General features: G+C 45.0%; 1 protein-coding gene across 3 annotated transcripts in view; it reads right to left on the minus strand.

The window, feature by feature from the left end:
* Nucleotides 1–13,761, minus strand: part of ARNT2 (aryl hydrocarbon receptor nuclear translocator 2) — a 206,334-nt gene that overhangs the window by 143,427 nt on the left and 49,146 nt on the right. For 2 of the 3 annotated variants that reach the window (XM_073568672.1, XM_073568673.1), the window contains one exon: nucleotides 10,905–10,952. The exons of the other annotated variant lie outside the window; for it this stretch is intronic. In XM_073568672.1, coding sequence (XP_073424773.1) covers nucleotides 10,905–10,952 — 48 coding nt within the window. The remainder of the gene's footprint in view (nucleotides 1–10,904; nucleotides 10,953–13,761) is intronic. 3 annotated transcript variants of the gene reach the window in all.

Genomic DNA, 13,761 nt, shown 5'->3' on the forward strand with positions numbered 1-13,761 from the left:
AGTGTGCAAAGCAGTAATCAAAGCAAAAGGTGGCTACTTTGAAGAATCTAGAATATAAGACATATTTTCAGTTGTTTCACACTTTAATTCCACATGTGTTAATTCATTGTTTTGATGCCTTCAGAATGAATCTACAATTTTCATAGTCATGAAAATAAAGAAAACTCTTTGAATGAGAAGGTGTGTCCAAACTTTGGTCTGTACCGTATACATGTACATGTATACAGTGTATTACATATTTACAATATATTACAGTTTTTTGTGTTCTAAAGTTGTATTCCAATAAATAGATATTATGTTCTATCTAAATATCTTGATTATTGGATCATAGAAATGATAAAATGTTTGATGTTCACATTGTACTACAATAAATTTTTCACTTAAATATAAGCAATAGATGTGGGAGTCGGAGTTGGAGTCGGAGTCGGTGTAAGGGAAATTGAGGAGTCGGAGTCGCAGGTTTGGCTTACCGACTCCACAGCCCTCTGCAAGAGTGCACGAAAAACGGAGGCAAGACACAGAGTTCAAGACAAGGTCCTGCGCGTTCAGAGGGGCACGCCAGGGTCAGGGTCCAGGACAGAGAGCGGAACGTAGGCAGTTGCACAGAGCCGGGTACAAGAGAAGAGAAGCGGAATGTATGCTAGAGCCCAGAGCCGGGTACAGAGACATAGAACTATCAGCGGAGCGTAGGCCGAAGCTCAGAGCCGGGTCAAGGCGGAGCCTTGAGACTAGTCAGGGAGTGTGCTAGAGAGCACCATAGGACAGAGTCTAGCAGCGGAGCGTAGGCCAAAGCCCAGAGCCGGCTCAAGGCGGAGCCTTGAGACTAGACACGGAACATAGGACGAACAACAAGGCAAGGAAGAGCTTAGGCAAGACATAGCGAAACAGGCTAAGGCAGAGAACAGAGGAAGTACTACAAGGCAGAGCATAGCAAGGACAAACACAGCACGAAAGACAACACAAAACATGGCACTAGACAAGAGACAGAGTACAAGCACAGAGCGTGTGCAGAGACGCACGACAGGGCAGAGTGCAGGGGCACAGAATACAGGAAGCGACCGAGCAGACCAAGCAGCCATGCAGGAAAGCAACACGATACTCAGGCCCCGACCATAGGAATGGGCGGTCTGATATAGCACCATAGCACCTGCACTTCCGGGTCAGGACCAAGGAAGGTCTTCCGGTTCAGATCCTCCTGGGTCATAGAGAGCGTTGCTAGATCAGACTGGGCTGGACCATAGAGAAGGTCACATGATCAGGGGCTCCAGGAATACAGAGGATTGCAGAATCAGACAGTGCTGGAACATAGGAAAGGTCACATGATCAGGGGCTCCAGGAAAACAGAGGATTGCAGAATCAGACAGTGCTGGAACATAGGAAAGGTCACATGATCAGGGGCTCCAGGAACACAGAGGATTGCAGAATCAGACAGTGCTGGAACATAGGAAAGGTCACATGATCAGGGGCTCCAGGAATACAGAGGATTGCAGAATCAGACAGTGCTGGAACATAGGAAAGGTCACATGATCAGGGGCTCCAGGAATACAGAGGATTGCAGAATCAGAGCAGAGACAGATGGTCACACAGCAATGGCGTATAGCCATGAGGTAAAACGCACATGCACACTGGCAATGGCAGGCAGCCCTGAGATGAGGCGCGCGTGCAAACTGCTCCAGTCATCTTGCAGCACAACAGTCACAAGGTGCGTGTGCACACTGCTTCCAGGGGTCTTGCTGCATAAGACATAACGGGCATGATAGTTCAGTGCACGTGCACACTGCTCCAGGAGTCATGCGGCATACCAGACATGGCAGGCATGATAGTTCGGTGCGCGTGCACACTGCTCCAGGCATCTTGCAGCACAACAGTCAGGAGGTGCGTGTGCACACTGCTTCCAGGGGTCTTGCTGCATAAGACATAACGGGCATGATAGTTCAGGGCACGTGCACACTGCTCCAGGAGTCATGCGGCATACCAGACATGGCAGGCATGATAGTTCGGTGTGCGTGCACACTGCTCCAGGCATCTTGCAGCACAACAGTCAGGAGGTGCGTGTGCACAATGCGAGTCCCACGGGGCGCCCGCAGGGACCCGGACCTGGGGACAATGAGGAATGACAGGCATGACAATGGGGATCATGCAGCGCAAGCAGCATGGCCGGCATGTCGGGCATGACAGTCACCTTGCATCAGTGCTGATAGTGTCAAATTGGTGTGGACACAACCCCATTAATTAGGGGAATGATAATGTCCATTCCCAGGAGAAATGGCAGAACACAGAGTGCTCTCAATAAAGATCATGCAGAGTTTTTATTTCATGAGGAATCCAAATATCTACTAAAACAAACACGTCATGAGAGCTGTCCGCAGCCTTTACTGTTTATAGCACGATCTCGCCAAGTGAGTGTGTTTGAAAGCTGCTAAAAAGGTAGTGAAAAGTAATGCCCAGTGGGGGCTATACATCCTCTAATGGTCTGACGCAGTTCCCCTATGTTCTATTTCACTGTCTTTATGCCATTTATGTATTTTTTGAAGTATAGAAAAGGTTTTATGCGTCACTTTTCTATACTTTCAAGAAACATCGGTTAGCACTCATCTGATGTATACGGCGGTGTGATCGAGTCCTAAGACAATGACTGGATGCTTCATCTTTCAGAATCTGTATAAAAGTTACTTTGCATATTCAGTTGTAGTTGAAGGAAATAAATTTGCATATTACAACTCAATCTTATCACACAAATTATCATTTTAGTTTATGCATGATTGCTCATTTTCCTACAAGAATACAGCGTATTTGTATTGTTCATCAGTGATCTGCCTTGCGTGTATATACCAGGCAATCACTGCTGCTCGTCTGACAGCGACAGATTCATTTTGTTTGCATAAGGTGCAACAAGTTTTACATTCATTCATTCATTTTGTGTCATTGCAGGGGATGGGATGTGAGTACGGTAGATGTTTGGCTACATATGGAAAAAAAACTATGATGAAGACAAATTAATGATTGTGATTAGACTAACAGATGAAAGTTTAATATTTCCTGAGATATGAAAGGAGCAAATGTGATATACGGTATGTGGGAGCTGTCGCCATGTAAGTTTAGTATATATGGTAATTACATTCCCCATAACACAAGCATTATGGGGTGTAATTTCATATAACTGTGTATTCTGCCATCCCTAATTTATTCTTACTAGAAGGGTACAAATAAATTGACAAATTGGTGTTACACATAGGAGCTGAGTCCATACGCTGGAGTAACACATAGCGACTTACCAGCGATCCCGACAACGACATCAACGTGTCAGGATCGCTGGTAAGTCGCTATGTGATCGCTAGTGAGCTGTCACACAGACAACTTCACCAGCGATTAGCACAGCGACGCTGCGCGCGCGGCATCGCTGTGTTCGTTAGCGCTGATGCCATATTCATGTCAAAAATAGAATTAAAATAAAAAATATTGTTATTCTCACCTTCCGACGTCCCGCGCAGCATTCCCGCCTCTCTCCACGCTCCGGTCCCAGTAATCCTTTGCGAGAATGACCGCGATGAAGTCCGTTCTCGTGGGATCGCGACGTCTCGCGGTAATTGTCGCAAAGGATTACTGGGACCGGGAGCGTGGAGAGAGGCGGGAAGACTGCGCGGGACGCCGGAAGGTGAGAATAATAACAATATTTTTTATTTTTTTTATTATTTTACACCTGATCGCTGATCTCCCGCCTGTCACATGCAGCGATGCGTGCTGGCCAGCGGGAGATCAGCGACGAAAGAAATGTCCAGAGGTTTCTTGCAGCGATCAGCGATACCGGCAGGGGGGGCGTTCGCTGATCGCTGTCACTCACAGCGATCTCGCTGGTGAGATCGCTGTTGTGTCACAAAAGTTGTGACTCAGCAGCGATCTCACTAGCGAGATTGCTATGTGTGACGGGGCCTTACACTGTCCAATCAATGCTAAGGCCAGGTTCACACACTCAGTATTTGGTCAGTATTTTACCTCAGTATTTGCCACACCAGAATGTGGAACAATCAGAGGAGAAGTATAGTAGAAACGTCATCAATTCTGTATTTATCACCCACTCCTGGTTTTGGCTTACAGATACTGAGGTAAAAAACTCACCAAATACTGATCGTTGCCTTACAGTGTCAGAATGCGAAAGGACACACTCCTTTGACAAGGGGAACAATAACACCTAGTTGTAAATTTATTAAAAAATGTCTTTGAGGAGGAAGTGGAACACCACCGACCGTGCAGTTATAAGAGGTGTTCCAGAATTGTCATTTCATGAGTAGGGGAAGAGCTGATCTGTGAAAGTTGGGGTTCGTCAGATTCGAATGAACTTTAGTCCACAGTTCAGTTCGTGTACCAAAACTGTACCCGAACCCCATAGAAGAAAACAGGGACCCGAACTTTGGTGTTGTAAATTTCTCTCTCTGTCCTCCTCCTGGAACTCTGAACTGGAAAACGCACTTCTGTCACTAAGGCTACGGCCACACTATCAGTATTTGTTCGTATATTTTATACGATGGACTACTTGCTAGAGATGGGGTGCACCTTACGAAGACTGGAAAGCATGTATTTGGAAGTCGCCTTGCTACACTTGTAAGGAGAGCTTTAAACTAGAACAACATGGGAAGGGAAGCAAAAGACCAGAAAAAGCCATACACCTGACAAATGCTATTGAGAACTCTGCTAATAGAAGTGGAAAGGAAGAACAAAGACGAAAGATTCTAATTAATAAAAATATTGGAGAAAGAGAAACCAATCACAAAATAAAATGTTTCTATACTAATGCACAAAGCATGGGCAACAAACAAGGAGAATTGGAACTACTAACACAGGAAAAGAAATATGATGTCATTGGAATCACTGAAACTTGGTGGGACAATACACATGATTGGAATACAAGACTAGAAGGATACAACTTATTTGCAAGAAACAGACTTGATAAACGAGGAGGAGGTGTCGCATTGTATGTTAGAAACGCGTATATCTGCACAGAGATTGAAGCTTCAGAGACTGGGAGTTCTGTGGAAACTGTTTGGGTAAGAATACAAGGTCAGAACAATGGAAAGGACACCATTGTAGGCATTTACTACAGACCGCCTGTGCAAGCTGAAGATATGGATGAACTCTTTATGCATCAAATGGCCAAGTTCTCCAAAAAATATGACATAGTTGTCATGGGAGATTTCAACTATCCAGACATTTGTTGGGAATCTCTCTCAGGCAAAACTAACAGGTCAAGGAAATTCTTATCCTCTCTTGCTGACAACTTTATCTCCCAAAAGGTAAGGGACAAAACAAGGGGAACTGCTACCTTGGATCTAATCCTTATAAACAGGGAGGAAATGGTTGAGGAGGTAAAAGTGGCTGGGACCCTAGGAGGTAGCGACCATGCTATTTTAGAATTTTGGATAACTAGAGGCGGAAGACCTGTGAAGACTCAGACGTCAAGGTTAGATTTCAGAAAGGCAGATTTTAAGGGATTCAGAAAGAGAATTGGAGGGATCCAATGGCTGGATATCCTTAAAGACAAAAATGTCCAGGAAGGATGGGAAATCTTGAAAAATGAAATTCTCAAAGCACAGTTGTTATCAATTCCGAAAAGAGGGAAGAATAGGAAGCATTTAAGGAAACCAGGATGGATGAACACAGAACTTAAGCACATGCTAAAAAGGAAGAAAAAAATGTTTATAAAATGGAAAGAGGGAGGCATATCTAAAGAAGAATATAATGCTGTCTGCAGAACCTGCAGGGCACAAATCAGATTATCTAAAGCTGAAAATGAATTGAGGCTTGCAAGAGATGTCAAATGCAATAATAAAGGATTTTGGGGATATGTCAAAAGTAAAAGAAAAGTCAAAGATGCTATAGGATTTTTACAGGATGAAAATGATGAAATGGTAAGACAGGATGTTGAGAAGGCTGAACTTTTAAATTCCTATTTTGCATCTGTTTTCTCTCAGAAAGGAAATGTAACATCAACTGTTATTCACTGTCCTATTAAGGGAATAGAAGAATCCAGGATATCTATAAACAGAAAGATAGTGAGGAAACACTTAGCTAACCTAAATGAATTCAAGTCTCCAGGACCAGATGAATTACACCCCAGAGTACTGAAGGAGATAGCAGAAGAAATTTTTGAACCCCTCTCCATAATCTTTGAAAATTCTTGGAGAACAGGAGAAGTGCCAGAAGACTGGAGAAGAGCAAATGTTGTTCCTATCTTCAAAAAGGGGAAGAAGGTGGACCCAGGCAACTATAGGCCGGTGAGTCTGACTTCTATACCAGGAAAGATCTTTGAACAAATTATTAAACAACATGTATGTCAATACCTGGATAAGAATGAAGTGATTAAACAGAGTCAGCATGGGTTTGTAACTAATAAGTCATGTCAGACTAACTTAATTTCCTTCTATGATGGTATCACTGATTGGGTGGATCAAGGAAATGCTGTAGATATAGTATATCTTGACTTCAGCAAAGCATTTGACAAAGTCTCTCATACAATCCTTATTGAAAAAATGACTAAGTATGGAATGGACAAGGCAACTGTTAGGTGGATTCATAACTGGCTTAGTGATCGGACCCAAAGGGTGGCCGTAAATGGCTGCATATCCAGTTGGAAGAATGTCTCAAGTGGGGTACCACAGGGCTCTGTCCTGGGCCCTGTATTGTTCAACATCTTTATCAACGATTTAGATGAAGGAATTGAGGGTAAACTGATTAAATTTGCTGATGACACAAAGCTAGGAGGGATAGCTAATAATAGAGAAGAGAGAGAGAGGATTCAAAAAGATTTAAATAAACTGGAGAAGTGGGCAGCAACTAACAGAATGGTTTTTAATAGGGAGAAATGCAAAGTACTACATCTGGGCAATAAAAATGAAAAAAGCATATATAGAATGGGAGGAATAGAGCTAAGTGACAGCACATGTGAAAAAGACTTGGGTATACTAATAGATCACAGACTGAATATGAGTCAACAGTGTGATGCAGCAGCAAAAAAGGCAAATGCAATTCTAGGATGTATTAACAGAAGCATACAGTCTAGATCACGTGAAGTCATTATTTCCCTCTACTCCTCTTTGGTCAGACCTCATCTGGAATATTGTGTCCAGTTTTGGGCACCACATTTTAAAAAAGACATCATCAAACTGGAGCAAGTTCAGAAAAGAGCGACCAGAATGGTGACCGGTCTGCAAACCCTGTCTTATGAGGAAAGGTTGCAGGATTTGGGAATGTTTAGTCTGCAAAAGAGAAGACTGAGAGGAGACTTAATAGCTGTCTACAAATATCTAAAGGGCTGTCACATTGTAGAAGGCTCAACTTTATTCTCATTTGCACAAGGAAAGACTAGGAGCAATGGGATGAAACTGAATGGGAGGAGACACAGATTAGATATTAGAAAAAACTTTTTGACAGTTAGAGTGATCAATGAGTGGAACAGGCTGCCACGAGAAGTGGTGAGTTCTCCTTCAATGGTAGTCTTCAAACAGAGGCTGGACAGACATCTGATTGGGATGATTTAGCGAATCCTGCTTTTAGCAGGGGGTTGGACCAGATGGCCCAGGAGGTCCCTTCCAACTCTACGATTCTATGATTCTATGAGTATTTTTTCTCAGCATTTGTAAGCCAAAACCAGGTGAGGAACAATCAGAGGACAGGGTGTAATAGAAACAAGTGCATCAATTCTGCATGTTTGACCCACTCCGGGTTTTGGCTTACAAATACGGATGTGAAATTTTGAAGAAATACTGATAGTGTGGCCGTAGCACAAGGCTGTGCTCGGAGATCAGCACCGGCTAGGTACAAACTCCCAACTTTACAGTCCAGGCTTGCTCATCTCTATTCATGAGGAATACAAGACTCTTTAATGCCGTGAAGGGCTTTGGCACCTAAATAAGGACGATATTATTACCTATCAAGCAATGATATAGATCACAACTGAATATCAAGGCGATTTTGACCAGTTAAAGGAAACTGGACATCATCTGGCTTTCAGTCGTTGAATTCTGATCTTTATTACAACTACAACGTAAGGACAAATGGCCATGTCGTACTTCTGCAGGACCATGTATAGTGACGATAAGAAAGACCCTAAAGGCTCATACTCACATGCGAGAAACTCGGACGAGTCTCGCACGTCAATACCCGGCACTGCCGCCGACACTCTGATCGGAGCGCTCAGCTGCATGTATTTCTATGCAGCTGAGTGCTCCGATCCGAGTGCCGGCGGCAGTGTCGGGGGTATTGACGTGCGAGACTCGTCCGAGTTTCTCGCATGTGAGTATGAGCCCTAAACTACAGTCTCAAAAATAAATATGGCTCCTGCATAGAATAGCTTTATGATCATTTCAATCTGGACTGAGTTTCTAGAATTCAAGGCTTAGCTTACATTTACTGCAGACTCACCATGTAAGATAATGCACATTCCAACACATCAAGTCACTTAACAGTGAAATAATGGGAATTACTGACAGCGGACATCCTCAATGTCAATGTTATACAGCATGCTCAATAATGTCACATAGCTGGACCCATGGTGTCATTACAGGTATATGAAGCAAGGATATATCACTATACACCGTGCATATTTATGAGTGAGCGTCTCATTTAGGCTATGTGCCCACGATGCGATTTTTAAGCGTTTTTGCCGCGATTTTTGGCGCGAAAACGTTTAAAAATCGTGTACAGAATGCCCCCCATGCATCCCTATGGCATTCCGCACATGCTGTGCTAATGCTGCGCTTTTTTCCACGGCGGAAACGCATCACGGAAAAAATCGCAGCATGCTCATTCTTTTGTGCGGAATCGCAAAGAATTGCCGCGATCCCGCACCCATAGGAATGCATGAGAATCGCTTACTTCCCGCATGTGGCTATGCCCACCATGCAGGAAGTTAAGCGTCTCATGTGCGGTTGGTACCCACGGTGTGGAGGAGAGGAGACTGTCCTCCAGGCCCTGGGTACCATACCTCTGTAAAAAAAAGAATAAAAAATCGGGGTATATTTACCTTCTGACGTCCCGCGCTGCCATCCCGGGCCACAGCGTTCCCAGTAATGCTTTGCGGCAAGGTCCTGTGATGACGTAGTCTCGCGTGACTCTAGCGGTCTCGCGAAATTGCTATAGTAACGCGAGACCAACGTCATCACAGGTCTCGCAAGGCATTACAGGGAACGCTGAGGCCCGGGAATGCAGCGCGGGACGTCGTAAGGTAAATATACCCTGATTTTTTATTTTTTTATCATTTTTAACATTCCATCTTTTACTATTGATGCCGCATAGGCGGCCTCAATAGTAAAAAGCTGCTCACACTTGTCAAACACTATGTTTGACGAGTGTGACCAACCTGTCAATCACTTTCCAAGCCATGCTTCAAATCGCTTGGAAAGTGCTTGAGAAAATCGCGGCAAAATCGCGAACAGAATCGCGGTGAAATCGCGCGGAAAAAACCGCGCGATTTCTGGGAAGGAGTCCGGTTTTCAGAGTGCGTTGTAACACGCAACGTGGGCACATAGCCTTAGGGAGCTGAAATTTGTGCAGCACTCCTGCTGTGGATTTCCCACTGTGTAAAGATCTCTATAACATCTTATGGTACATGCTTCCCTGAAAGTGGAATGCAGAGCAGGACATGGACACTAGGAAGCAGGGAGAGATGCAGAGCAATGAATGATGACAGGCCAGGAATCCAACTCCTGCAATACATAGCCCAGCAACCCCCAAACCGTCTACTGGGTCATCATCACATTCCATTAGTAACCACAGGACAGATACCAGGACTCACAGATCACATACTTCTCTGCAGCTTTAATTGATTAAACACGTGGCTACCTGAAGTGTTTCTCTTTGCACATTCATAGTTATTATAACTGTAGCAAAGTACCTGTTTGAAATACAGGGGTGGGACCCCAATCATTGAAATCACAGCAATGACACCAAATAGCTATGAAGGATAGAATATATTAAATGGTGCCAAAAGAGAATCTGTCACCAGGCTTTTACCATCCCAAATGAGAGCAGAATGATATACAGAGACCCTGATGCCAGCAATGTGTCACTTAGGCAGGGACATACTAGCGTACTACATCCAATTTGAGAGCTTCGGATACAACATGCTAATGGCTCGGCTCCTGCTCTGCTGCGACTGTGAGCCAAGTGTCAGTGCTCTGTGCTCCGATCCTCTCGCATTTCTCCATCTCCTCTGCTGCTTGCGTCAGCAGGAATTGCACTGCACTCGGGTGACATCCGAGTGCAATGCGATGTTTAACACGCACCCATAGACTTATTTTCAGGATTTCCTTAGTATGGCCCAGGTGATAATTGCAGTACCTGCACAGGCAATAATTCCATCACATGGGCAAATACTAATGAAATCCTGAAAACATGACCTGTTGGTGGCTCTTGAGGACCGGAGTTGGGGAACACTGGGCTAGAGTATAAATGACCAGCTGACTAAACGCTTTTATGTCATTTGGTCATTTTTGCTGATACTTTGGATTGACGCACATCATATACAATGGTGTATTTCTGCTTACACGTGTGTCTGTGCTCCCAACCTATATGATACTGGGGTGAATCTAGCTAGAGGTATGAATACTGTGTGCAGAAATCAAATGGTTAATAGCTAAACCTTTACCAGAAGCACAAAGAATATAAGACTGCGGCTCCATCTGTGTCTATGGGTAAATATACTGCACCAGACGTCACAGTAGTCTGTAACCAGTGTAAGTAGTCCTGTGTAGCCCCTCCGGGGAACATTACCAGCAATCTCCTACCTTACCACTCAGCGCCCATCACTTGTAATCATACCTATAGAAAGCAAAGGAGAAACTTTAAAATAAAGCAAGAAACATTAAAGTATGAAGAGGAAACAAGGCAGCAAGTAGGGAATATTCACCAACCTGGAAAATTTACTGGGCCCTTCTCCATCTTCATCATCAAACTCCATACTTAAAAAAGATAAGGAAGAGAATACAGGCCTTAATTAATTTCGTACCATTCTACAGCCCACTTACACCCCTTGCGCCAAACAATAAATTCACCGACATCCATCTTTCCGACTCCCCATACACAGGGGTACATTCACGGCACGAGACCGCCGAACCGACCATGCTTCTCCTGACCTGAGCTCAACTGCACATATGAGACTACTGAGTTCAGGTGAACGGGGCCGCGGCCGGTCGGGACATTACGCTGTGGCCTCGGACCGTGCATGTCAGAGGTGCGAGGCCGACTTAAGCCTCATTCAGAAGTCCGGCTTTCACATCTGTGTCCTATGTGTGCTCTCAGTAGACAGAACGCATCCGCGTTGTAGTTTATAGGGCTATTCACATGTACGTGTTTTACTTTGCAAGCAGAGAGCACACGAAAAAAAGAAAAGAGACAAAATAAAGAGCATTTTTGGCTTTGCAGACATTCATGGACCACAAGTGCAATTTTGAAGATTTTTCATCAGAAAAGTCTATAAATATCACAGGATAGTCAATATTCACCGCTCACTGATCTCATGTGAAAATTGTGATAACTTATTGTAGAGAATATAACAAAATAAATTCAAGGGAGCAAATAAATTAATGATACAAAGCGACTGAAATGCGACGTTTCGACCCGTCCCGGGTCTTCATCAGAGTCGCTTAGTCCAAGGTGTTGACGCCAACACAGAAGCCAGGTGCGGGAGCGCCGCTGTACATACCTACACAGCCAGGCCCCCAGCTTTACCCCTTGTGGTCCCCCCAGGGACTCTAGTACTAATGCATATGCCTTCTATGCTTCATACACCTTGGACTAAGTGACTCTACGATTAAGGGTCGAAATGTCGTGTTTCAGTCGCTTTGTATCATTAATTGTTTTGCTCCCTTGAATTTATTTTGTTTTATTCTCTACAATAAATGATCACAATTTTCGCATGAGATCAATCAGAGTGTGCGGTGAATATTGACTCTCTGGTTAAGGGGCTTATACAGTCCGTTCCACCAGCACCTCGCCTTTGAGACATTGTGAACACTATTCTGCTTTTTCTTTTTAGAAATATCACAAGACAAAAAAGGTGACAAAACACAAATGATGAATCGGCCCCTATGTGCCCTCACTGCAGAAGCTGGCATGTGCCTGTGCCTAATGCAGGTGAATGGGGTTGAGGGTGGCAGATGCATGGCATCAAGCACAACCACAATTGCACAGATGAGCTCTGCTGTGTAGTGTGGCGCTCCGCTGAGCACCACTGCCCATTCGCCTGCTGATCAGCGGGGGCCCCTGGAGAGAGGCAGTCAGCTAACTACCCTGGAAAAGACATGCACCTCACAGCACATTGACGGTCCTGATAATGCATCCAGCAGTGAGGGAAGGGAGGGTGGCATCCTTTATTATTTTCAGGACCACGCTCATACATATGTCCAAATGTAGACCCGATGGTCAACACCAGACCTGCTAGTGCCAGATCAAATCTTGTTTCCATTTATCTGACATGAGACTTTTTAGCACACTGAAGACATTTAAGTCCAGAGAAGGCCACGTCTCCGCACCGCGAGGTATAACTTTTCCCACCGTCCTGATCAGGAAACACAGAGATGTAAGCCATGGGCCTGCTCTACACAAACACACGCCTCTCTTCCCACTGATAGCCGGATGATTCTTCACTCACACGGAAGGGTGGACACATCGGCATTCCCAGATGAATCGTTCAAAGGTAGAAAGTGTCTGACAGCTCACATCCTCCTCAGCCACCACTGGCGAGGTGACGTTCTGTTCCTCTGGGCAGTCCTCAGGATGATTGTCCCTTATTGTAAGACACAAAGACGTTCCTGCTTCTGATAAGCTCATCTGGAATCAGGTTCAGCAGTATGCCAGAGTACTTGTATATTATCGGGACACTGTAGCCCTTGTACACTCTCGGTACACCGTAGCCCTTGTACACTCTCGGTACGCCGTAGCCCTTGTACACTCTCGGTACGCCACAACCCTTGTACACTCTCGGTACGCCACAGCCCTTGTACACTCTCGGTACGCCATAGCCCTAGTACACTCTCGGTACGCCACAGCCCTTGTACACTCTCGGTACGCCATAGCCCTTGTACACTCTCGGTACGCCATAGCCCTAGTACACTCTCGGTACCCACAGACCTTGTACACTCTCAGTATGCCATAGCCCTTGTACACTCTCAGTACGCCATAGCCCTTGTACACTCTCGGTACGCCATAGCCCTAGTACACTCTCGGTACCCACAGACCTTGTACACTCTCAGTATGCCATAGCCCTTGTACACTCTCGGTACGCCATAGCCCTTGTACACTATTGGTACACCATAGCCCTTGTACACTCTCGGTACCCACAGACCTTGTACACTCTCAGTATGCCATAGCCCTTGTACACTCTCGGTACGCTATAGCCCTTGTACACTCTCAGTACCCATAGCCCTTGTACACTCTCAGTATGCCATAGCCCTTGTACACTCTCGGTACGCCATAGCCCTTGTACACTCTTGGTACGCCATAGCCCTTGTACACACTTGGTACGCTATAGCCCTAGTACACTCTCGGTACCCACAGACCTTGTACACTCTCAGTATGCCATAGCCCTTGTACACTCTCGGTATGCCATAGCCCTTGTACACTATTGGTACACCATAGCCCTTGTACACTCTCGGTACGCAATAGCCTTTGTACACTCTCGGTACGCTATAGCCCTTGTACACTCTCAGTACCCATAGCCCTTGTACACTCTCAGTATGCCATAGCCCTTGTACACTCTCGGTACGCCAT

The sequence above is a fragment of the Dendrobates tinctorius genome, unplaced genomic scaffold, assembly GCF_039654945.1.
Source record: "Dendrobates tinctorius isolate UK_male_01 unplaced genomic scaffold, ASM3965494v1 ptg000022l, whole genome shotgun sequence".
Lineage (NCBI taxonomy): Eukaryota > Metazoa > Chordata > Amphibia > Anura > Dendrobatidae > Dendrobates > Dendrobates tinctorius.